Raw genomic sequence first — 21,553 nt, 5'->3', positions numbered from 1 at the left:
CCGTTTAGTACGAGCTATTACCAGTTTAGAAAACTATTGCAATTTATTCTACATATATTGCTACAAGATGTTACACTTACACATAAACGACGAACTTTTCCTCTCTTCTCTCCTCTTCCCTTCTCTTTTCAGTCAAAGTTCTCCGGCAAATCAGAGTCAGAATCTTCGATCTCTATTTCATCTTCCGAATCGTTGGAATCTGTTTCAAACGCATCGTCGATTAGTGGCCGTATTTTTCTCCTAGTTCTTTTCCTAGAATTTACGAACACAATGCAACAGTCCAGCAAATACTGAGTGAAGATTGTTAGTGTTGCATAAATTAACATACAACTGGGATGGCTTAAGTTCCACTTTCGAAGTCGAAGCATTAGACGCCTTGCCGTGACCGAATCCAATCTTCATGTATTGAAGCCTCCTCTGTTCTTCAAAGTTCTGAATGTCATTGATGATTTCCTCAGCAATGTTCGGATCGAACAGATTCAAACTAGCCTCGGACATGTTTTCAGATATCAGTGTCTGTTTATCCTTCTCGTAAATTTTGCTCAACTCGCTAATCTTTGACAACAGTTGATCTTTATCAGTTAGATCTTTCACCGAAGGCAGTACAGAATATGGATTAAAGCACTGCGCCTCCTTCGTACGGTAATGTTTCTCCAGCCCGAACTAAGAACAAGAAATCGTTTATAAAATCCGTAAAACATTATTTCCCTTTGAGAGCTTTGATGAAACATACCTCTTTATCAAAGACAGTAAAGTGAAATGCACCATCGGCTATTAGTTTACATAATATATAATTAGTATCCAAGTGCTCCGCCTCTTTTATCTCCGCGTGCAAGTCAAGGATGCTTCGCCAGTCGTCCAGTTTAACTCTAATCTTAAACTGCTCTATTGGCATCTTGTAATACACCCCGTACAGAAGATACAAGCCTCCAACACGCTCTTTGAAGCGCGGAGGCAGAAGCAGGAACTGTTTGCACATGTTCAGTGCCTCCTCACAAAATTCCAACAGTTCTATAAATGTGGGGCGTCCTCTGGAAATACGAGTAGCATGAATGGTTTAACAATCACCCCTTGCTCGTCTGAATAATGGTTCTTCTCACGTTCCCAAGGTCGATGTACGTGACAAAGATAAACATTACAATGTGACTACAGTGTATGCTTGAAATGAAACTTACGTGAACACCAGCGAGAATTTCATCTCTTTCCAGATCTCGCAGAATGTTTGAAATCTAATATCGTTCGCCCGTTCGAAACGAGTGATCAATTGTTCACAATCCTCCTTGAAACCGCTCAAAATCAACGACCTGCTCGCTGTCATTTCTGAGCTTTCTAAAAGTACAGCTATTACTAAGAGTAATGTGCTTTCAATCACGTAGGATCTTTCTTGAATATTCGTTGTCACGTTCGACCTACGTTGCGTAAAAAATTCAAAACTTATTTGTGTTCAAAGCAGTCGTACTCGTTTGACACAACTCGCGTTTTGTTGCGTACAGTAACGACATCTATGAACATTCAGCCTGGCGCGCGGTTTATTCAAATATGAAAAGGGATGTTAATATTGTCGATCAGAGTTGAAGAAATTTACTCCGAAAAAAGTCCGAATACTATAGAATATTTTATACGTTCCATTTATTGACTCCCCACTGTCACGAAGTGTTTCAAAATCGTTCAAACTTGCTGAACACTTTTATGGCTGCGCCACTTTATTTCGATACATATGAGAAATTGCGTAGAAAGGACCAGTTTGACTTTTAAGGTGTGAGGCGCTTAGGATCGCGAGGGAACATTGAAACCTTCCTGATATTGTCTAGACCAAGATACAACATAACGACACGCTCCATTCCGATTCCACCGCCAGCATGAGGAGGGCAGCCGTACCTGAACGCATCGATGTACGACTTGATCTTCTCCAAGTCTGAAATATTTGTGAAACAAGAGTGTGTTAACAAACGTAGCGCATAGCAATGGCAAGCTGCATGGGCGAGAGTTTAGGTAGACTTACCAATTTCGTGATACTTCGCGCGATCTATGAGAAGCTCGGGATCATGAATACGCTGCGCGCCAGAAATGATCTCCTCGCCACGCATGAACATATCGTAGGAATTGGATAATTTCTGTAACGAATATTACCGTAGGTACATGTTCAATAAAAGATAAATTGTGCAGACTTACGGGATTATTTGGATCAGGCATCGTGTAGAAAGGTCTCACTGCCAACGGATACTTGTCCAATATGTAAAAGTCAGTGTCGTACTGTAATCACAAGTACGGCAGAAATGCATTACACAATATTAGAATATTACGCGAGCACAAATAATGTGTAAAGACTCTCACTTTTGCCTTGACGAGTTTACCCAACAGTTTTTCATCTGGCGTGGATAAGTCGTCCTCCTCGCCCAAGGTAACTCCAGCTTCCGCTAGTAATTCGATTGCATCGCTGAATTCTAATCTCAAAGGTGGATCCAAGAATTTGAAAGGCTCTACGTTGTATTGCTGACGGACAGCATCAATGTCGGCCATGTAACTTTAAACGGGATATAATGGGATTATCTTTATGCACTGTGGAAGAGCAGGTGCACGGATTAGAAGCTTTTACTAACTTGTCGCGAAGACCCTTGAACATCTCCGTAAACATTTGCCCAATAGTATCAATTACTTCGTGATAATGATACTTGAATGCCATTTCTAAGTCAAGACCGACGAATTCCGTTAAGTGTCTGTGCGTATTAGAGTCTTCGGCTCTAAAAACTGAATAATTGTCACGTGTAATGGTAACATATTTCGCAAAGCAGTTAGTAAAATAGTTATGCTTTTGAATTGTGAATTACCTGCTCCTACGGTGAAAACCTTGTCGAAGTCTGCCGCTATAGCCATCTGTTTATAAAGCTGAGGAGACTGAGCTAGGTAAGCGTTTCCTTTAAAATATGACACTGTAAATACATTCGCTCCACCCTCGCTCGCTGCAGATATGATTTTCGGGGTGTGGATTTCAACGAAACCCTATGAATGAGAGATTAATCAAGCGAATTATTCTAATTAAGGGGGGGGGGGGGAGCCCTATTTAGTACGCCAGGAATAGGGTGATGGAGTATTTGGAATTAGGGCCACCTTTATAATCGCAAATTCGCAACTCCGGCGCGCGAGTCCTAACGAAAGTCTTCATATATTTCCATTTCTACCGAACACTTTGTAACGAAAAAATTAATTTTTATTGTTTGAATGTGAACTAAAATAACTTGAAAGTTTGGAAAAGATCCGCTTAACAGTTTCTTAGAAAAAAATTTCCAAGAATCACCTTATTCCTAGGGTCCTAAATAGGGCTTCCTCTTAAGTTCACCAATTATAATAACTTACTTTACTCGTGAGGATATCTCTGAACAATTTACAAATAGCTGCTTCGACTCTAAATATAGCCTGATTGGCGGGAGTCCTCAAATCCAAGATTCTGTTGTCCAATCTAGTGTCCTGATTCACTTTTATATTCAGAGCATTATCATCCACTTCTCCCACAGGCCTCGCGGCGTCTTCAATTTGCAAAGGCAATTGCGGCTTCGCCGCGCTTATCACAAATACTTTTCCAATGTGAACCTCCACATCTTTCTGCGTACATGACTCAATTTTAGAAGGTACACGTTGTACAACTGCTTCCACATCGACGATAGACTCTTTGGTAATACTGTAAAATTACTCTATGAAGCACAAAATAACATTATTTCCATTGAAACTGATTTCTGTAACATACTTTGATATGAACTTGATCATCTGCTTGCTGATTCTTTCATTTACCGCAGCTAAACCTTGCACCGTGTACGACTGCTGTCTTAAAACAATAAAGCATTGTTTTCCTGCAATAATATACGTTTATTCTACAACTTTTTAATAAGCAGCGCACATTGAACAATACTCTGCTCAGATTTGGATATACCTTTGGCACGGCTGGTATGTAAACGTCCTCTTAACCACACACTTTGTTTCTCCAACTCTGGTGTCAATTCTTTAATATCGGTAAATTTTCTCTCTGCATGCTTCTCTTTACTTTGCACCAATCCCGTGTCTCCATAGTTTCCAACAGACACATCCTCCTCTTGAGTTACTTCTTGCTGAACTTGCTGCGAAGATTGAAAACCGCATTATCATAAAATCACGTACAGAATAATTTAACTTACAGTTTGAGCTTTACGTTCAGCTTTCTTTGCTGCTTTCTCTGCCTCTTTCTGCTGCTTTTTAAGAGCCTTCTTGGAGACTTCGTCCCTTTAGAGGAAACATACCTTTAAAATATGATTCAATTATATAAAAAGAAATATTCTTCTTACCCTCCTATTGTTGGTTCCACAGGCTTATCTAGCACCATCTAAAAGAATGATGCAATAAAGTATCGATGTTAGAACGAAACGCAGCTTTGTTTTACCAAAAAATGCATTAATGGATAATGCATTAATAAGTAACACAGCCTAGTACAAAATTGTTTTATGTCAAAATACACATGGAGAAGAAAGTAAAGGTTAACTCAGAATCGTGACCTAAAAATTGTATTATTTTAACAATACACACCTTTATCTCGTTGAAATCTAGAAATTATTTAAAAACGCCGATGCTCTTACTTCTGCTTGTCATAAGTTAATGTAGGCTACGTAATATTCGCACGCCAATTTGCCGGAATTGCAATATGCAACTCGTGCGTTCTGAAATTGTGCGTTTATCTTTTTCGCGATCCCATAGCTAGATAGAGACACGGAGATACTATTTCGCAGAACTCATCGGCGCTAATTGGGGCGAGGATACATTGAAATTACTTTATATTTTCATTGATTTATAAGTTTAAAGAACAGAGCGTGGGAAAAGGATACATATATTTTACATTGGTTCGTACAAAAATAAAACAACTTATTTTCGTACGGAGAATTTATACACCTATTAACAAGGATAAATGGGGCGATCCGTAGATTAGACTTTTATTTGTCCGCGTCGAGATCTGGTAAAAAAAGAGAAAAGTTTCGCTTATTTTAAAGTAGTGACGGGATTCGGAAAAGGAACGTGTTAGAAAAGACGAGCTCGCATCGCAAGATCTCTTCGAACGTCAAAGCTTCCAAGCTCATGAAACTATCATTTTTGCCCCATCATCGGCTGAATCCAATAAAACAGATATCTGTTCTTCCGGAGATACGCCAGCCTTGATTAGCGGCTTTTGATTCGCTTTCACCGATGGCTGACTGTCGGCCTTTAAAGATTTCACCGCGCTTCGCGTAGTATCATTCCAGCTTTTCCATCCCATCCCTTCATGACCTGAAAACACATGAGCTCGAGATTTGCGAGCGAGCATCATCGTAGCATAAGGCACAAAGAGAGGAACAAGCGCAGGTGCAATGATATTTAATATCTAGAAATATCTAATAAATCTTATTGACATCGTCCTTTAGCATCTACATGTACAACATTGATAATCATTTTGCGCCATATAACATCGGTTATTGTGGAAAGAAATAAGTGTGAGAAAAGTTCGTATTGCCTTTATTTCTTACTTTTCAGTTTGTCGGATGCATCGTCAAACGATGGATCTTGAATGTTCAGCATGAGACCGCTACCGCTAAGATAAACGCGATTCTGTGAGGTTGAGATCTAAAACAGATGTTAGATTCGTATAACAGAAATTAATATAATGCTACAAATCACATCATTTGTAATTACCGTGCGGGCAATAGTCTGTGCTGCCCGAATCTTTCGCAACTTCAGATAACCAGGATTTTGGCTAACGGCTAAACCAAGGTGCACAGGAGTTAAGGATCCTATCTTACGCGTCTACGATTATAATTATGTATTCATATCGTTTTCAAAGGATATCATTTTAGCTGCTTCTGCTTCACCCTCTGCTTGGACAATTTTCTGTTGCTTCTCTTGCTTCGCTCTTTCTACGACAAAAGCTGCTCTCTGCGCTTCCTGTTGAGCAACTTGCTTAGCTTCTACAGCAGCGGTATACTCTTTACCGAAGCTCAATTCAGTTATGGAGACATCGTCCAGGACAATGTTGAAGTCACGAGCGCGCTCGGTTAATTCCTTCCTTACTAAATTAGAGACCTGCTGTCTCTGAGTAATAAGCTGAGAGGCATTGAACTTAGCGACGACTGACTTTAATACTTCATTGCAAATGCTTGGCAAAACCTAGAAAACAATTATGCTACTGTTATTAAAAATCCGTTACGACGGTGTTGTATCAAGATCCTTACCAACCTTCTCGTCGTAATCGAGACCTAAGAAACGGTACATGGTAGGTAGCGTCTCTGCGTCGGGTCTAGAAAGTACACGAAGAGAAATATTGACCATTTGTAAGTCTTTGGATCCCGTGGGCGAGGATATTTTCCTGGGTCTACTTCTGATATCGTAGATAATTGGATAGTGGAACCATGGAAGTCGGAAATGGAGGCCCTCGGTGAAGATGTCTTTCTGAATACCTCCTAAGCGAGAGAAGATGATCGCTCTGTGACCAGCTTCCACTAAAACAAGATTCAGTCGTATAATGAGAAGCAACTGCAAGAAACTATTCCCTGATATAATGTTCCACTGTGTCACGCTTAATGCGTTTCATTGACAAGGTATGAAACAAAACTACTATCATTCGTAGAATGCGAAAATCAAATTAACCTGTGTACATGGATTTCGAAACACCATAAACCGCCACGCCGGCCGCTGCGAGTAGCTTAACACCAAGAGACAATCCATTTGGTGTTTTGGAGAAATTTGGAAAGTTAAAATTCAGATTTTGTGCCATCGTTAATTGAAATTGCGTACGGCTGATGAATGGATGAATTTATCCTTAACGCGTTCAAGATCGCAGACACAATCACACGCAATCACAAAACGCCGACGATCCCCGGTTGAAAATGAAAGCACGATGAGGAATTCGCGAAGCAGAAGAAACACCAGAGGGAGCATATGAACAATAAACTTCAACATGGCGGTTTTACATGAGCTCCGTTCGCATGAAAGTTTCACTTTCAACTGACGATATTTTTAAAGCATTTTCACTGGTTCCAAAAGCAGTTGAATTAGTCTGATTATCTTTTCTGACTTTTCTATAAGATCGAATTCCACTCGCGTAAGTGGAATTCGCCTTATATGTAATACAGATAAAAATCAAACCAAATTGATAATTCTGTATACTTCCAGTCTGAGCACATATTGGAGTACTTTTAATATAAACTTCTTGCCTTCTGAACATTCTTTGAAGCATAAAGAACAATTATAATTACCGCTTTTTGGCGTGCCTACAAAGTCAGTTTATCCGCGGTTGAAAATACAGAGCGCTCATAAAAAAACATGGCGCTGTGCTATACGAGGTAGCGAATTGTCCTTTAATTTCTCGTTGCTTTAAATCGCATTTAATACCTACGGTGTACATTGGTCTCTTTCAGGTTGCTGTGCCGAAGGAGTTTCGATCTTCGTAATTTCCGGAATTTATACACTTGCAGGTGACATATTACATAATATACGTAGCCCTTTTATTTTATCCGAGTGTCACTTGAATTTTATCATGCCTCGTATCTAATAATTTATATTCCTACCCAAATCTAGAGTGTCATTTCGCTTGCGAGCGTATTGGAATTACAATATTAATCATTCCCGGCAACTAGTACTTTATAACGTCACGCGACATTTCAATCTAGAAAAAACATTTATAGAAATGAATTCTTTAGCCCGCAGAATGTCGCCGTGTCGCAGCCGCTGTGCGGGAGAATGGCAGTTTGCGAGTCTCACGATGACAAGAATATGCGCCTCAAAAGACCCATGTCACCGCACTTGACTATTTACCAAATCCAATTGACGTCTGTTCTTTCCGTAACGCATCGCACGACAGGCATAATATTATCAACTTATGCTATGGCGCTCGGTCTAGGTAAGATCAACATTTTACTCACCCAGACCGGAAATGGAGGAAGCTAATTTTAAACGATTTGCTCCATTTTTTACAGGAACTCTGGTTATACCTGGAGGCATTCCTTGCCTCATCGAAATGGTTCAAAATTTAGGCCTTCCCGGTCCCGTTCTGTTCGTGGGAAAAATTCTGTTGGCTCTTCCTGCTTCGTACCACACTCTTAACGGCTTTCGCCACTTGGTACGGTTTTACATATCGGCGTTATAGATAGACTCTCTGTATTCTTTTACCTAAACACATGTTACAATTTACAGTCTTGGGATGTTGGATTGTTCCTTTCGATCAAAGAAGTGTACAGCACTGGGTATGTGGTACTAGGATTATCTGCGGTTGCAGCTGTTATTCTTGCTTCATTGTAAGTTCAATTGCATCGCTTCGTCGCGATACAATTTCCGTTGAAAATTACACGTACTACGAGACCGATAAGTGGGCATCTTTGTACTTTGCGAACTGTATTAAATATAGAATAAAACGACACGCTAGAGATTATCGTCCGTTACTTTGTCGTCGACGAATGCTAAAAACAATTTAGAGATGTGTGCGATAAATTATTTAAAAAAATTTATTTATGTTCTCGAGTAATTATACCTTTAGCACGATCAAATGTACGAATAAATATATCAATCAAAACCCTCGAGAGACGAGTCGATGAATTTTTTATAAATCGCCATAAATCGAGCGACGAAGGCTTCTAAATGAAAGATTGGCTTCGACCCGCGATGCATTTTGTGCTCGTACTCTGCCGCGACTGTCGCAATCTCGATTTTCAGCTGAAGATCACAGTTCTTTATACACTCCTGTAAAAGCCCTTTAAATATTAAATCGCACGGTATAGCGTGCGTCAGTAGCTCGTAAAGTCTGTTCCGTATTTCGAGAAGCTTCTTCGGGCTCTGCTCGCTAACCATCATACTGGCCGTATTACGAATGTACACTTGCCAGTCTGGTTCGGTGATCTTTTGATCGCTGGTAAATGGATACCTAGAAATTCGAAGTCAGCTTATGCGTTCTTTAATTTGCCCGAGCTTGCACACTTATATAAATGTACTTACTGTTCGACTTTACAAGCCTCGATCATCAATATTGCTCGTCTAAGATTCCTACCGCTAGTTTCGGCCAATCTAACAGCTAGTTCATCGGGCAGAGTTAAACCTTCGCGTTTGCAAACGGAATGCAATATATTTGTTATATCAGACACCGATGGAGCTGGCACTCTAATCCCTAAACATCGCGATCGAATAGCCGGCAAAACACGGGACGTTGAATTCGCGCAAAGTATTAGCCTGCACGTAGCAACATACTTTTCCATTGTTCTTCTAAGGGCGTGTTGCGCGTCTTTGGTAAGCTGATCGACGTTAGTTAGCAGTACCACTAAGCGTAGATTATTGTTATTGTTAAAGGACAGTACAGAAATCTGAGTAATAAAATACATCTTACTGTAACTTTCGGTATTCACCTTTAAATTCCCTTTGCCCACTCGAATCTATCTGATGAGTTTGAGCAGTTGTTTTCACCAAGTCCATTACAACAACTCTATCGTATATCCCCACATCACTCGGGTTTACTTCTATGTGATAGTTACTGCTGATCGTTGTTATTTCTAGTTTCTTTTTGGATGGGGTCTGAAACATGAAAGAGAAGTCAGCTTTCTGCAGAAAAGAAATAGCAGAGAAATGAGCGTTTCCCTCAAAGTAACGAGAAACACGTGCCTCGAAATTCATAGTTTCCATCCTGAGCCTCTCAGCTCCATTCCCGTATAACTCTTTTATGATACACATTATACGAGTCTTCTTTCCTGCGCCTGGTGGTCCATATACCAATAAATGTGGGAAGTCTCCCATTTGTACCTGTAATTGTATGCTCAAATTAATGAAATAAGAAAGGTTCTTTACAATTACATAGTGTAATACCAAATAATGGCGCCCTTTTTCCTATAACCTCTCGTTCAATTTACATATGTCCTTACACACGTATTTACCATATTTTTTAAATATTCTGCCTGTTCCTTGTGATAATCTAATTTCCCAAGGGTTGTTGGGCGATATTTGTCGACCCAAAGGCTCATTCTGCCGCAAATACTTTTGACTCTTAAATGTTGCGGAGATTTTACTTATTTTGCGACTTCGCAAATGATTGATCGTAAATGGCACCAGGTCGTAATGTCACATTTATGTATTGCAGATTCGTAACATATAAATATACAATACTCCATTCAATTATTTATACACATAAATGTTTGTATACTTAAACCTAAAAGTACCGGCATCCGCTGCCTTATCCAAGTAGTAAACACGGGTCTAAAAAAAACGCGCGAAATTTCAAGCCCAACTACTTAAAAACGTTCTTTACGATTCCATTGATCTACATATCTGTCGTATTTACCCCATGCAACTTATAAATTAAGAGACTGGGATCGGCAGGACGCACAGATTTAATCGATCTTAACATTTATTTTGTATGTCGCATTATACAATAAGTGCTTGCTCTTTCGTCAAAAGCCAACACACTTTGGTAGATACAATAAAATCATTGTAAGAAACAGATCGGTGCTGTCCGCACCGAAATGATTGCATACTAAAAAGTACATATGTTTTGTATAAAAATGAAGTAACACACGAAATAATCTAAATTATTGTATTTTAAAAATTATCCGCTAATAATAATGGCAGTGGGTGGATATTGTTCTAACGATGCGCGTCGATGATTAATGTACAGAACAATGAAAGTTAACTCTAATATTCTATCTAAAACGAAGCAAAACGTTCCTTTTAATCGGTGAATGTAACTAGACCTTGATCTTGGAATGGAGTTTAAGAAGACGCCTTCTTAAATACGTGAAAATGCAAGCTATGCAAACTAGACAGTGATCGATAATGTGTTTCAGACTTCGTTATCACATACTTTCAACGATATGTACAAGATTAATACATATGGTATACGTATTGCGTTTGTATTCCGACTGTATAGTGCACCAGTTGTGTAAATGCTCTCTTAATTCACAGAATTATTTTGATTATAGAAAATATATAATCTTATATCGAGTAATTGTTCCATGAAGCTTGCAACGGCTTATAGATCCTAAAGTTATTCGACGCGAGCGCGTCGCACGATCCGTATTTCTAATACTTTGGATACATGTATTGTCTGATATCTATCGGTCTTTATACACACCAGATGTGTTTAGGATCATTATTATAGTTAACGCTTACGGCTAAGTTTACTGAAAAATTATATGGCCAGTGGATGAAACAAACGGGTATAGCTTGCGTTCGCGAACGACACGAGAGTAAAATATTTCCTTTACTTACGTCGTTCCCTACTAAGTGTACATGTAGCATTCGTGTCCCTACATGAAACGTTTAGCTGTGTTCGCTGCATCGAGAATGTGAGATATTAGATTCGGTATGCCCACGGTACATCGAATTAATAATATTATACCCAAACGCCGTGTGGATTTTTACTCGTAGGTACTGCAGTTTCTAATTGCCTCGGGGAGCCTATCATTTTACGCGTACTGCCAGGCTTGTGAGCACCTAAGTTACACGCAAACAGCATTGGTAAGTCAGTGAGTCTTTCGATTAGTGTGTTAAGTTAAATTCAAGTACCTTCTAGCAACGACTTGACCTGCTCGTCTTGGCAAGCAACGGCTAGACTTTGTAGGTTCGCCTCCTTCATGTCAGCTACCAAACGTTCCACTTGCAACTTCTTCTCGACGATCGCCGATTCCAGATTCACCACTTCGAGCTTCAACGATTCCGCGCACTGCGAAGCCAGCTCGGCAGAGCGTTTAGCTTGTTCCACTTCATTTTGAAGATGCTCAACCTCGCTAATGATCTTACGTTCCATTATTTGTCTCTCGTCCGTTTCACGACTTATGTTGTGCTGTTCTATAGCGAGCTCTTCCATGACTAATCTACAGCGCGAAAAGAAGAAATTAATACCGCGTTGTGTATTTAGTTACTCGAAAGTCTGATTCAGTATCTTCTTTACCTGATTTTATTTTTGCACTGAAGTAACTCGGTTTCGCAATTCGCAAGCTTCGATCTTAGCAAAGTAATCTCCGACTTCAACGTTTTTTCTTGTTGCCTGACTATTTCACTCTCCTCTTCCACATGTGCCAGTTCCTTCAGCTATAGAGACAGTAAATCTTAGTACAAGCATACTAATTGCAAGAGCTATCCTAGTCCTGTTTAAAATACATGCCTGTTCTTCGATAAGCCGACCTGTAGATTCCATACGATTTACTTCCTGAGAAATAAAGTCCATCTGATGCATTTGCTCCCTGTTCTTAGTTTCCCAATATAATATTTCAGCGTCGAACTAGAAACAGTTAATTAATAGTATTTCGTACACGTTTCTCTTGATTTAAAACGAAGATTACGTCCTATCATACTTTAGTAAGGTCTGCTTGCTGGGCGCTAATTGTATCACGTTGCTTGTTGACTAGTCTGATAAGTTCAACGTATCGTTGAGTGTAAGCATCGGTGACCATGTTTTGTGTCTGACCGGATAACTGATTTACAGATGGAATCTGTCCCTTTGTGTCCTGAAATTCCTGAGCAGACAAAGCAGATTACAATTTCGTGTGAGAGCAACCTGTATATGTAATCAAAGAACTATCTGTAGAACCTGAATGAGATTTCTCTTTAACTTGATGGAATTACTAGAAGAGGGTTGATCCTCTTTATGAGTATGAGGGCTCCCAGCATTTGTACTAGATTGAAACTGTGATCTCCCAGGGCTATTTAAATTCGGCGGTGGAGGATCCCTGTAAGGAGGTAAAGTTCGAAGAGGCGGCGAAGCAGGACCCGGGGGATCCCTGTAGGGGGGAACCTCGCGCACTTTCTTTTGCGATATATGCGTGTTACTTTCACTGCTACTAGCACGAGTAGGGGACTGAGCTGGTTTTTGTATGTTTTTTCTTATGTTCAAATCCTTATTCTTTAAATGAGGTGTAGGTTGAACTATGGCAACATTCTCCATCTGAATCTAAAACATGAGGACGAGATATCGCATGATTGATTCGTAAAACTGTAAAAGATCTGAAACTTATTTACATCTGTATTATTCTCCATCACATTCCCGTGCAGTCCTCCGAACGTTAATGACTTTCTGGTGTCACGATTTCTATCGAGGCATCCTTGTAAATCATCGAAATCGGAACTCTGAGCTGTCATGGTGCTCTTGGTATCATCTTGACCGCTGCTGACCGTCGTCGCATGATCCAATCCAGAGCCTACAATGCCGTTCAATCGTGGACCATGGTTTAAACGAGATCCTAACGAACTAGGGCCCTTATTGCCCTCTGGTGTAGAGCGTCTTAGGATCAACTGTACTTCCGAAGAGTACTCTCCCCATTTCATCAAAATCTTGTAGAACAAATCACATTGTTACATAAAAGTTACCAATCATTGGCACGAGGCCGAATTACTTATACCAGTACCTTCAGAGGATTTTCATAGGGAGCTAAGAGGCGCTCGTTGGTCCTCCATCTTTCCACTAAAGTAAATCTACCTGTTTGTCCAGTAGCATGGGCTAGAGCGTATACTACATCCTGAAAGTTAATTTCGCGTAAACACAGAATCTCTGTGCTTCTACAGAATCACATCATCTAATTTAACAACCATATTTAAAGAAGCGATGCTCACCTGACACGTAGTGGTTTCTGTAACGCCACACACAATACGCTGTATACCCTCCACCCATACTTTCAGCTCCATAACGTCACCAGTTAATACTTCCAAGATTAGATAATTGCATCGCAGAATCGTGATACTGAAACATTACAGATCACTTCGTCAGGCTTGAATTCAAATTATCCCCCGAGCTCCGCGAGCTTTGTGCGCGAAGGAAACCATCCGATCGTTATGCCAGCTTACCTAACGACCGTTCATGAGTCTTGTCAGGCAGCGATTCCTCTTAAAAGCTTGAAATAACGTTACGCCGCGAGCCCGTCGCCTGTAACCTGTAACGTGCAATTATCGGGATGACAGATTTACGTCCATGATAATGCAGAAGACAGGCAAACGCTTTTCCCTACCTTTCCGTGATAGCAGTGTTACGCCTGCACTGTTAAGAGCTCGTGCCTCTGTAATCAGTGGCCAATCGTTGCGCACCATCGCGGAACGGGTGCATTTTTATCGTATATCTTAACGGATACATTTCATACGTTCCAGAGCCCAGCTGTTTACTTAATTCCCAATGGTAATCAGCTATTAATCGAGAAGCAGTCAGTAATTGAAAGTACGCCAGATTTTAATTCCCCTCTGCTGCATAAGAGGGAGCTGATGCAGAAATCCATTAATCCTTCCGTACTACGATCTATTCAACACAAGAATTTGATGCCTGCTGTTGATACCTGATGGTTTCTGTATTCCTGTCTTCAACAGTGCCTTTTTATATATTACAGAAGGCGAAGTAATAACAGTGCTAGCAAAATGCCGAAGGTACGCGCGAAGAAGCTGTCTCGCGTTCACAAAGAAGTCGCGAAGCAGGGTACGAGATATAGACAATAGCTTTTTCAGTTGCGGTTAAATAACTTTCTGCAATGGAGCTGGGGTTAGTTTCTACTGCACAAAGTTAATATTTCGCCCAGCTTCGTTCTCAGATTTTATGAAAATGTACGCTAGTATTATACTAGTAAATTATAAAGTAATTTATATATTATGCTAACCAGATGAGATTGTACATTAAGTTATCTGAATAAATATGTGCTCCTATGTTTAGTTTAATTTCATTGATTTAATCGCGCCAGGTATCTTATTCAATACGGATATTGGACAACACATTTTGAAAAATCCACTTATAATTCAAAGTATGGTAGAGAAGGCTGCTGTCAGGCCGACGGACGTTGTGTTAGAAATAGGCCCCGGCACTGGTAACATGACTGTGAAATTATTGGACAAAGCCAAGAAAGTAATAGCCTGCGAGGTGGATACTAGGATGGTGGCTGAGTTACAGAAGCGTGTACAAGGTACGCCGTACCAGGCGAAGTTGCAGATTATGATAGGGGACGTTTTAAAGACAGACATGCCGTTCTTTGACTTGTGCATTGCCAATATACCATATCAAATATCATCTCCCTTAGTCTTTAAATTACTCCTACACAGACCACTGTTCAGGTAATTTACTCCAAGGGTTTGATCATTTTCTGCAAAATTGATCACAGAAGCGTAGCGCTGATTTTCAACGTGTGAGAAACCTGAGTGGAGATGTGCCTGACCAGCACCTTATTTTCTACAGATGCGCCGTACTTATGTTTCAAAGAGAATTCGCCGAGCGTTTGGTAGCAAAGCCAGGCGATAAATTGTATTGTCGCCTGAGCGTAAACACTCAACTGTTAGCGAGGGTAGACATGCTGATGAAAGTAGGAAAGAATAACTTTAGGCCGCCGCCAAAAGTGGAATCGAACGTAGTCAGAATAGAACCACGTAATCCACCACCCCCGATTAACTATCAGGAATGGGATGGCTTGACGAGAATCGCATTTGTGAGAAAAAATAAAACGCTGGCTGCAGCGTTCAAGCAAACCGCCGTGATAACAATGTTGGAGAAAAATTATAGACTTCATTGTAGTCTGAACGACAAGGTAAATAATCTTAGAGGTACAGAGCAAATGCTTTTGGGTACTTAAAAATTTTGTTTTCGTATCTAGGCAGTGCCGGAAGGATTCGACATGAAGGAAATGGTGTATGATATTTTGCACAAAATGGCTGCCGATGATAAGCGTGCTAGGACGATGGACATGGATGACTTTATCAGGTATAACGAATATTACACTCGTGCTTAATTTGAAATGGGCTGTAGAGGCATTCTTACGTATTGTTGTCCGCTGTAACTAAACTTCATTTTATATCGAAACGTTTGTTTTAGTCTTCTACGCGCATTCAATGCACAGGGAGTGCATTTTGCGTAACCCAGGCTCTGAATTATGTAAAAAGAAATATATATATATTACGTAATAAAATAAATATACAGCATTTATGAAAAGAAAGGTCTTCTAAACAGTTAAACATTAGTATCTCAATCGCTAATGTTAGAAATATGTAATAGCGTGAGAAAGAAGATAAAATCAGTATTGCGTGTTATAAGACAGTTATTTTCGTGATTTATAATATAACGTGTATAATTATAAGATACATGTATATTTACAAACATTCTTTGGGAATCCAGGTCGTAAAGAAATATACCCAAGTTTGCTGTCCGTTGTCGAAGATAATAGCGAGATAACGTGCTCATTATTACTTTCAACGCATAGAATACGCTTTGCCTTCTTTCATATATCATCCAAATTTTCAACATTGAATCCGGGTAGCCTTTTTTCCATCCAAGTAATATACACCCAAGAAATAATTATAAATAGGAAAATCTATTAATTAAGGTCCGAACTTTTATACAGAGTCTTTATATATGTCGTTTTACAACACAAGTGGAAGCCATTTTCATTCAGAAAGCAAAGGAATGAAACAATACGAATGCATATTTCTTATGATGCCCTATGTTTCTCTGTCCATGGTCCATGGATTCTAAACCGCGAAGAACTAATACAAGTTCGTCATTCTTCGTCGTTGTGTATAGTTTATGCGCGCGTGATCGCGCGAAAAGAAGTCAGAAATTTCCAGTTAACCCTCGGATGTCACACCTACTTTTTCGAACGTCGTTGTCACACTGGGTCAATTTGACCCTGCCAATTTTCAATCAGTTATTTAAAAACTATTTGTTAAATTAAGTCTTAAAAATTCTGAGATAAAGTTTGAACATTGTAGAATATATGCCCATCGTTGAAAATTGCCATTTAAAGTATCATCATGCTTAAAAAAAATTTGAAGCAATAAGAGTTGCGACAAAAAGTTCTTTGCTTAAAGAATTGCAGGGTCAATTTGACCCAGTGTGACAACCGAAGGTTAAATGGTATCGCCAGTAACACATTCAGAGTTCGAGCTAATCAACGATCGAATCGCGTCGCCGTTCTCTCTTATTTCATCGATTTTGATTTGGTGTTACCCTGAGATCTCCTTCGACTCCGCTTCTCCGGGAGCTTAAAACGTTTCTCTTTAGTTTTCATCTATTTCGAACCATTCTTCGAATCGGAATGTCAATGTCGCGTACATTTAAACTTTTAAACAGGATGTCGCCGAGTCAATCGTGATCGAATCGATAAACTATACGTTCGACTGCTGGACCGTTTCCTTTTCTTGCTTTTGCGTCTATCTTTATGCTTCGACTTCTTCTTATGCGTGTAAGATTTACTCGAATAATTGCTACACTGGCTGTGCGATCGATAATGATCTTCATCCGAGTCCGACGAGGTACTTAGAATAGCCCCCTTCGCCTTACATCTTGATTCACGGTTTTTCCTCGATATAATCCTGTTTATCGAGCTGCTGCCGTCGTCGTTGGATTCTCGTTGAGGCTCGCGTCGCTTGCAGCTGCTCTTCTCTGCCTGCGACGCGTACGACGACGCGCTGCTACTTCTAGACATAGATTGTCGATTGTCCTTGTATCTTGATTCTTTTCGATGAGCATCCTTCATGTCCAACGCTTGTCTCGTTTTGCCCCTCGTTCTCGTTGCTCGTTCGCTTCTGTCCGTGTCGAAATCACTCGAGCTGGTGGTGTACTTTCTTTTCGATTTCCGTATGGTGCGAGGCTTTGAATTAATGTTCTCGTCGGACTCGCTGCTGCTGTCGCTGCTGAACGATTCGTTGTCGGTGTACCGAGTTTCTTTCTTAATCAAGTCTTTGCGAACGCGCACGGTCCCCTTCACGGAATACTGCAGGCTCCTGGATTTCTTCTCGTCTACCGTCTTCGAATCGGTTTCGCGGGAACTAGAGCCGCTGCTGCGGCTCAATTTCTTCTTCATCGTGCGCTGAGCATTTCTTCTGGTTCCCCTTTTCCTGGAATCACTCTCCCCGGAGCTGGACAAGTTCCTGCTGGCCCGATTACGGGTCCTCGCCTCAATAGAGCGATTCCGTCTCTTAGTGCTTGTGCTTTTCTTCGATTTCCTAGCGCGACTTTGATACTTTCTGCTCCTTCTGCAAGTGTAATCGCTGTGCGAGTCGGAATCGCTCTCCGTGGACGAAGAAGATGACTCTCTCTTTTTAATGACGTGAGACGTGCTCGGCTGGGTGTTATCAGCATAAAAAACAGGCATGGAAGATCTAGCAGAAACATTCAACGGTATTTATCTCGATTGGAAATTGCGGTCTTCAAAGGTGATACGCTGCTACTTACTGTGCATTGTCGTTTGATACTTGAGAAACATTGATTTCCTCAGGATCCGAGGACACCAATTCTATGATTTCCGGTGTTCTTTCGTGGCGAGGCTTCACGTAACCGATCACCTCGCACTCATAGTCTGACGTCGAGGAATCAGAGGAAATAGTCAGCACGTCCGGTACATTGTACGGTATATCTAGCTGGAACGTTTGTCCCACTGTGCTGGGGCCTAATCGAAAAGATTTTTGAAAGCGGATTGCTCGAAGCTCTATCTCCACTTGCATGGAAAATAGAATGTATAAAGAAACCAAAGCTCACCGGGCACACCGATCGTGTGAGGCCCCACGCTTGGCATCACGGCGTTCATTCTGAGATCGATTGCTTCGTCCAGAACTCGAACATCCGAATCGTCAGAACTAGTACTACTACTGCTCGATGCAGGCGAGACAATATTTGATACATATTCACCTGACAAACCTACAATAAATACAATCAATTATTCTGTACGAAGCATACATAAACCATAGCTCTGAATAATTGCAATGAGACCGCATACCTTGGGGTAAGTACGTCACGGACTGATCGTACCCAACTAAATCGAAGCTACTTTGCGCATAGTTGAGCAGCTCGTGTACAAAGTGATCCGTGAACGTGCCGAAATGCGGACGTACTAGATCTCGAAACTCAGGGCTTCTAATATCATACTGAGTAAGAGCGTCCAATATAAGTCTCAGTACATATGCGACATGCGAAGCGTTGTTATTAAGTAACACTTGTAACTCCCGATTTAACCACGGTATAAGTCGATTTAGTTCCCTTGGCTCTCTTCTACAAATTAAAATGAACACTGCGTCATCGGCGAGTGATTTTCTCAGCGAGAAATAGGCGAGTGCCGACTAACCGATAGAAATCAGCGCTGCATTCACGGAAACGGCCGAACACGTCGCGCAACGCAGTGGCCCAAATTCCAAGCCTGTAAATGGTGCGGCGATAATCAGCCGTATTCGATCGTCTACGTAAACGCTCTCCTATCGGAACTTGCGGGGCTATGCTCGGCAATTGTTCTCTTCTTGCAACCTGCTCCGGATTAAGCACTACGTCGGTTGGACGTCGCTGATGTCCTATCATAGTTGTTCTAAAACCATCGCATTATTTTTTATTTCTCGGGAAAATCGAATACATCGAGCTCTGATCCAAGATTAAAGTTCAACGCGATACCTGTAATGGAAACGGTGTCCAATGGTGTCCACTGGATGTCCGAGCTCGAAATTCAGATCCAGGGTAGCCAACTCTCTAGGCACATGGTACTGATCGTAATCTTCTTCCGATCTAACATTGTGTATGATAGACTTGAATGTCTGCTTGCACAAGGGGCACTCAGTTTTTATCTTAGACCACTGAAGCAGACATGTAAAGCAAAACTGATGAAGGCAGCTGTCCGTGAACGATGTGTTCACCAGCTTGCCTAAGCAAATGCTACAATTCGGGGGTGGCGACACTGCGCCATCACTCCGATCGCTGCTATCTGGATTCTGCACAGGTGCCTCCGACTTAATCGGTTCTTCCGTACCCGTCACGGAATCTTTTACTTCTAACGGACCCTCCATTATAAGCTAATGTATTTGTCCATCCATCAAAAGGAATTGTCCTGGAACATATCGCATAATCTTTCGTTAAAATGAGACAGAAAATGACAAGACTTTAGACGCGTTGCAATGTTTATGTAAATATATGTGCCTTCGTAAGTTCATTTGTTCATTAAAAATGCATCGTGACACTGATGTAAGACAATTTACATGGTAAGCTTTGCATTAAAAAGTCGCCCACTTTTGAGCATCCTGCTGCAAAAAATACGTCGCAAGAAGCTTAATAATAGTTGGAAAATGTAGTCTGCAGGATGTCAATGAAATAATAGATAATGCAGATGCGGCGCAGAATATAAACAGTGCTACGATATTTACGTCTTAGCCGAAGTGAATCTGTCATAATCGTTAACTAGAACACGGGAGAACACTGGCACCTAAAGGCGGACGGGTAACGAGAAGATTGGGTAAGCTTCTCGGAGTCTGCTTCTTCTCGGAAAAACACACGTCACGCGGAGGGGACATAGCGCGCTGTAATGCTGCTTGATAATCGCTGTGTTTCCATTTTATTCAACTTGTTATCGATTATCGATGCCATTATTTTTTTTCCTCGTAAATCATGCAGCTCGATTGATACGGCATCTTACCTTTAGAAAGCCGAGAGGAGAACGCCAGATATCGGCTCCAATACGGGGAACAATTAGTGTCTTGACAAAGCTATCTTTTTTGAGAAAAAATACTCTCACAGAAGCCCATGATCACAAAGCGGAAACTGGCGTAGCATCACGTAGCATAATGCAATGAATGAGACAGATATTAAACGAAGGTAAGAATTATTGTAGCCAGTGGTGCACCGAGTGAAAAATTCCTAGGGCGCGCAAGATGATACACGGGGCACGCGCTGGCATCTGGTTAAACTTACACCCATTACTTCAGATCGCACTGTCACTTTTCCTATTCACGGACGCTGATTGTTAACGCCGTTTATTCACATATTGTGTTATCGGTTCATGACGCTGCGGTCAGTAATAATAAACAAACCGCTGTGTAAACTTCTGTTAACTTACTGAACTGTATCGGCTAACTTAATGGCAGTAAGGAACGGGGCAGCCAACGTTTCGGTGTTTAGTATTTGAGCAAGTGACGAAGCTGAATTATGCATCTGTTGCGTCCTGTTGCGTATATTAACATTCGATCGTATTTATTCAAAGATATTCCATGCATCGTGTGTAATCTCCATTTCTCGACTTCTACTGTTTCTAGGCATACGTCTGGAACTGTCTGGAACGGAACCTTTGCTTTCGAATACTTGATTGGAAAAGAGTAGTGCACAGGTCCCCATCGTTCATACACTCCTGATACATTCCGTCGTTATATTTACAGGCTATTTTCCACTGATTTCAGCAGACTGTATGGATATTGGCTATACTTCCGAAAACCGGTCAAACCCGATTGGGCTGAAATTTTGCAAATAGCTTCATTTTGCATAAAAATAACGTTTGCGAGAAGGATTTTTGGCGACTCGAAAATTTTTTTTTTACCATTTCAATGTCATTCTCTATCTTACCGACAGAGCGGAGAATCGGATTCAACAGTTATTCAGTGCATTCTCCTTATTAATCTCCTAAAATCTATAAAACAGAGATCAACTTAGAAAGAGATATCAGCTTGATACTGGGTATTAGTATTGGTTTTGGGCTAGTTTGGGGCGGGGGGCGCGCGCCCGCTCGCGGGCGCGTAAAGCATGGTAGCGAACCGATGTGAGTTTACACGGGGCCAAGCTTCAATGCATTCTCAACATTATTGAACGATATTAAATATGTATATACAG

At 40.9% G+C, this 21,553-nt stretch overlaps 8 protein-coding genes across 15 annotated transcripts; 2 read left to right on the top strand and 6 right to left on the bottom strand.

Annotated features, from left to right (window-relative positions):
- Positions 1-128: 128 nt before the first annotated feature.
- Pbp45 (proximal sequence element A Pbp45) lies at positions 129-1,318 on the bottom strand. The gene is made up of 4 exons (XM_076824383.1): positions 1,176-1,318; positions 734-1,031; positions 329-663; positions 129-252 (listed from the first exon to the last, which is right to left on the bottom strand). The coding sequence occupies exons 1-4, from the start codon at positions 1,316-1,318 to the stop codon at positions 129-131; spliced, it is 900 nt and encodes a 299-aa protein (XP_076680498.1).
- Positions 1,319-1,610: 292 nt separating this feature from the next.
- Asprs (aspartyl-tRNA synthetase) lies at positions 1,611-4,710 on the bottom strand. The gene is made up of 12 exons (XM_076824821.1): positions 4,552-4,710; positions 4,314-4,351; positions 4,167-4,251; positions 3,926-4,109; positions 3,743-3,845; positions 3,355-3,676; positions 2,829-3,000; positions 2,601-2,748; positions 2,335-2,524; positions 2,173-2,253; positions 2,003-2,114; positions 1,611-1,915 (listed from the first exon to the last, which is right to left on the bottom strand). The coding sequence occupies exons 2-12, from the start codon at positions 4,349-4,351 to the stop codon at positions 1,752-1,754; spliced, it is 1,599 nt and encodes a 532-aa protein (XP_076680936.1). The 5' UTR covers positions 4,552-4,710; the 3' UTR covers positions 1,611-1,751.
- A 123-nt stretch (positions 4,711-4,833) lies between these two features.
- Phb2 (prohibitin 2) lies at positions 4,834-6,920 on the bottom strand. Of its 2 annotated transcripts, none has more exons than XM_076824837.1 (6): positions 6,637-6,918; positions 6,226-6,488; positions 5,839-6,156; positions 5,686-5,763; positions 5,520-5,616; positions 4,834-4,972 (listed from the first exon to the last, which is right to left on the bottom strand). In XM_076824837.1, exons 1-6 carry the CDS (start codon positions 6,761-6,763, stop codon positions 4,953-4,955), a joined length of 903 nt encoding a protein of 300 aa, XP_076680952.1. In that variant the 5' UTR covers positions 6,764-6,918; the 3' UTR covers positions 4,834-4,952. The 2 variants fall into 2 exon arrangements, with proteins under 2 accessions (XP_076680952.1, XP_076680951.1); XM_076824836.1 differs by lacking the exon at positions 4,834-4,972 and adding an exon at positions 4,980-5,283 and having other exon boundaries at positions 6,637-6,920.
- Positions 6,921-7,215: 295 nt separating this feature from the next.
- On the top strand, positions 7,216-8,571 carry LOC143375581 (succinate dehydrogenase cytochrome b560 subunit, mitochondrial). The gene is made up of 5 exons (XM_076824854.1): positions 7,216-7,331; positions 7,407-7,463; positions 7,689-7,888; positions 7,965-8,107; positions 8,182-8,571. The coding sequence occupies exons 1-5, from the start codon at positions 7,312-7,314 to the stop codon at positions 8,284-8,286; spliced, it is 525 nt and encodes a 174-aa protein (XP_076680969.1). The 5' UTR covers positions 7,216-7,311; the 3' UTR covers positions 8,287-8,571.
- Rfc38 (replication factor C subunit RfC38) lies at positions 8,463-10,228 on the bottom strand. Its single transcript, XM_076824860.1, has 5 exons — positions 9,903-10,228; positions 9,634-9,771; positions 9,381-9,546; positions 8,977-9,295; positions 8,463-8,905 (listed from the first exon to the last, which is right to left on the bottom strand). The coding sequence occupies exons 1-5, from the start codon at positions 9,987-9,989 to the stop codon at positions 8,548-8,550; spliced, it is 1,068 nt and encodes a 355-aa protein (XP_076680975.1). The 5' UTR covers positions 9,990-10,228; the 3' UTR covers positions 8,463-8,547.
- Positions 10,229-10,354: 126 nt separating this feature from the next.
- Positions 10,355-13,693, bottom strand: Rassf8 (ras association domain-containing protein 8). Of its 3 annotated transcripts, none has more exons than XM_076824793.1 (9): positions 13,573-13,693; positions 13,368-13,478; positions 12,982-13,293; positions 12,554-12,913; positions 12,318-12,479; positions 12,128-12,244; positions 11,915-12,054; positions 11,530-11,837; positions 10,355-11,457 (listed from the first exon to the last, which is right to left on the bottom strand). In XM_076824793.1, exons 1-9 carry the CDS (start codon positions 13,642-13,644, stop codon positions 11,357-11,359), a joined length of 1,683 nt encoding a protein of 560 aa, XP_076680908.1. In that variant the 5' UTR covers positions 13,645-13,693; the 3' UTR covers positions 10,355-11,356. The 3 variants fall into 3 exon arrangements, with proteins under 3 accessions (XP_076680908.1, XP_076680910.1, XP_076680909.1); XM_076824795.1 differs by having other exon boundaries at positions 12,318-12,470; XM_076824794.1 differs by having other exon boundaries at positions 12,554-12,907.
- Positions 13,694-14,333: 640 nt separating this feature from the next.
- LOC143375564 (putative dimethyladenosine transferase) lies at positions 14,334-15,941 on the top strand. Its single transcript, XM_076824810.1, has 5 exons — positions 14,334-14,419; positions 14,679-15,045; positions 15,167-15,512; positions 15,579-15,685; positions 15,797-15,941. The coding sequence occupies exons 1-5, from the start codon at positions 14,362-14,364 to the stop codon at positions 15,837-15,839; spliced, it is 921 nt and encodes a 306-aa protein (XP_076680925.1). The 5' UTR covers positions 14,334-14,361; the 3' UTR covers positions 15,840-15,941.
- A 60-nt stretch (positions 15,942-16,001) lies between these two features.
- On the bottom strand, positions 16,002-21,111 carry LOC143375554 (uncharacterized). Of its 5 annotated transcripts, none has more exons than XM_076824786.1 (8): positions 20,790-21,111; positions 19,358-19,787; positions 19,041-19,274; positions 18,696-18,967; positions 18,458-18,616; positions 18,155-18,368; positions 16,851-18,081; positions 16,002-16,565 (listed from the first exon to the last, which is right to left on the bottom strand). In XM_076824786.1, the coding sequence occupies exons 2-7, from the start codon at positions 19,744-19,746 to the stop codon at positions 17,043-17,045; spliced, it is 2,307 nt and encodes a 768-aa protein (XP_076680901.1). In that variant the 5' UTR covers positions 19,747-19,787; positions 20,790-21,111; the 3' UTR covers positions 16,002-16,565; positions 16,851-17,042. The 5 variants fall into 5 exon arrangements, with proteins under 5 accessions (XP_076680901.1, XP_076680900.1, XP_076680897.1 ...); XM_076824785.1 differs by lacking the exon at positions 20,790-21,111 and adding an exon at positions 20,654-20,773; XM_076824782.1 differs by lacking the exon at positions 20,790-21,111 and adding an exon at positions 20,645-20,768.
- Between the last annotated feature and the right edge of the window lie 442 nt (positions 21,112-21,553).

Source organism: Andrena cerasifolii, chromosome 12, assembly GCF_050908995.1.
Source record: "Andrena cerasifolii isolate SP2316 chromosome 12, iyAndCera1_principal, whole genome shotgun sequence".
Classification (NCBI taxonomy): domain Eukaryota; kingdom Metazoa; phylum Arthropoda; class Insecta; order Hymenoptera; family Andrenidae; genus Andrena; species Andrena cerasifolii.
The sequence above is the reverse complement of the archived record's forward strand: the minus strand, read 5'-3'. Positions and strand labels throughout refer to the sequence as shown.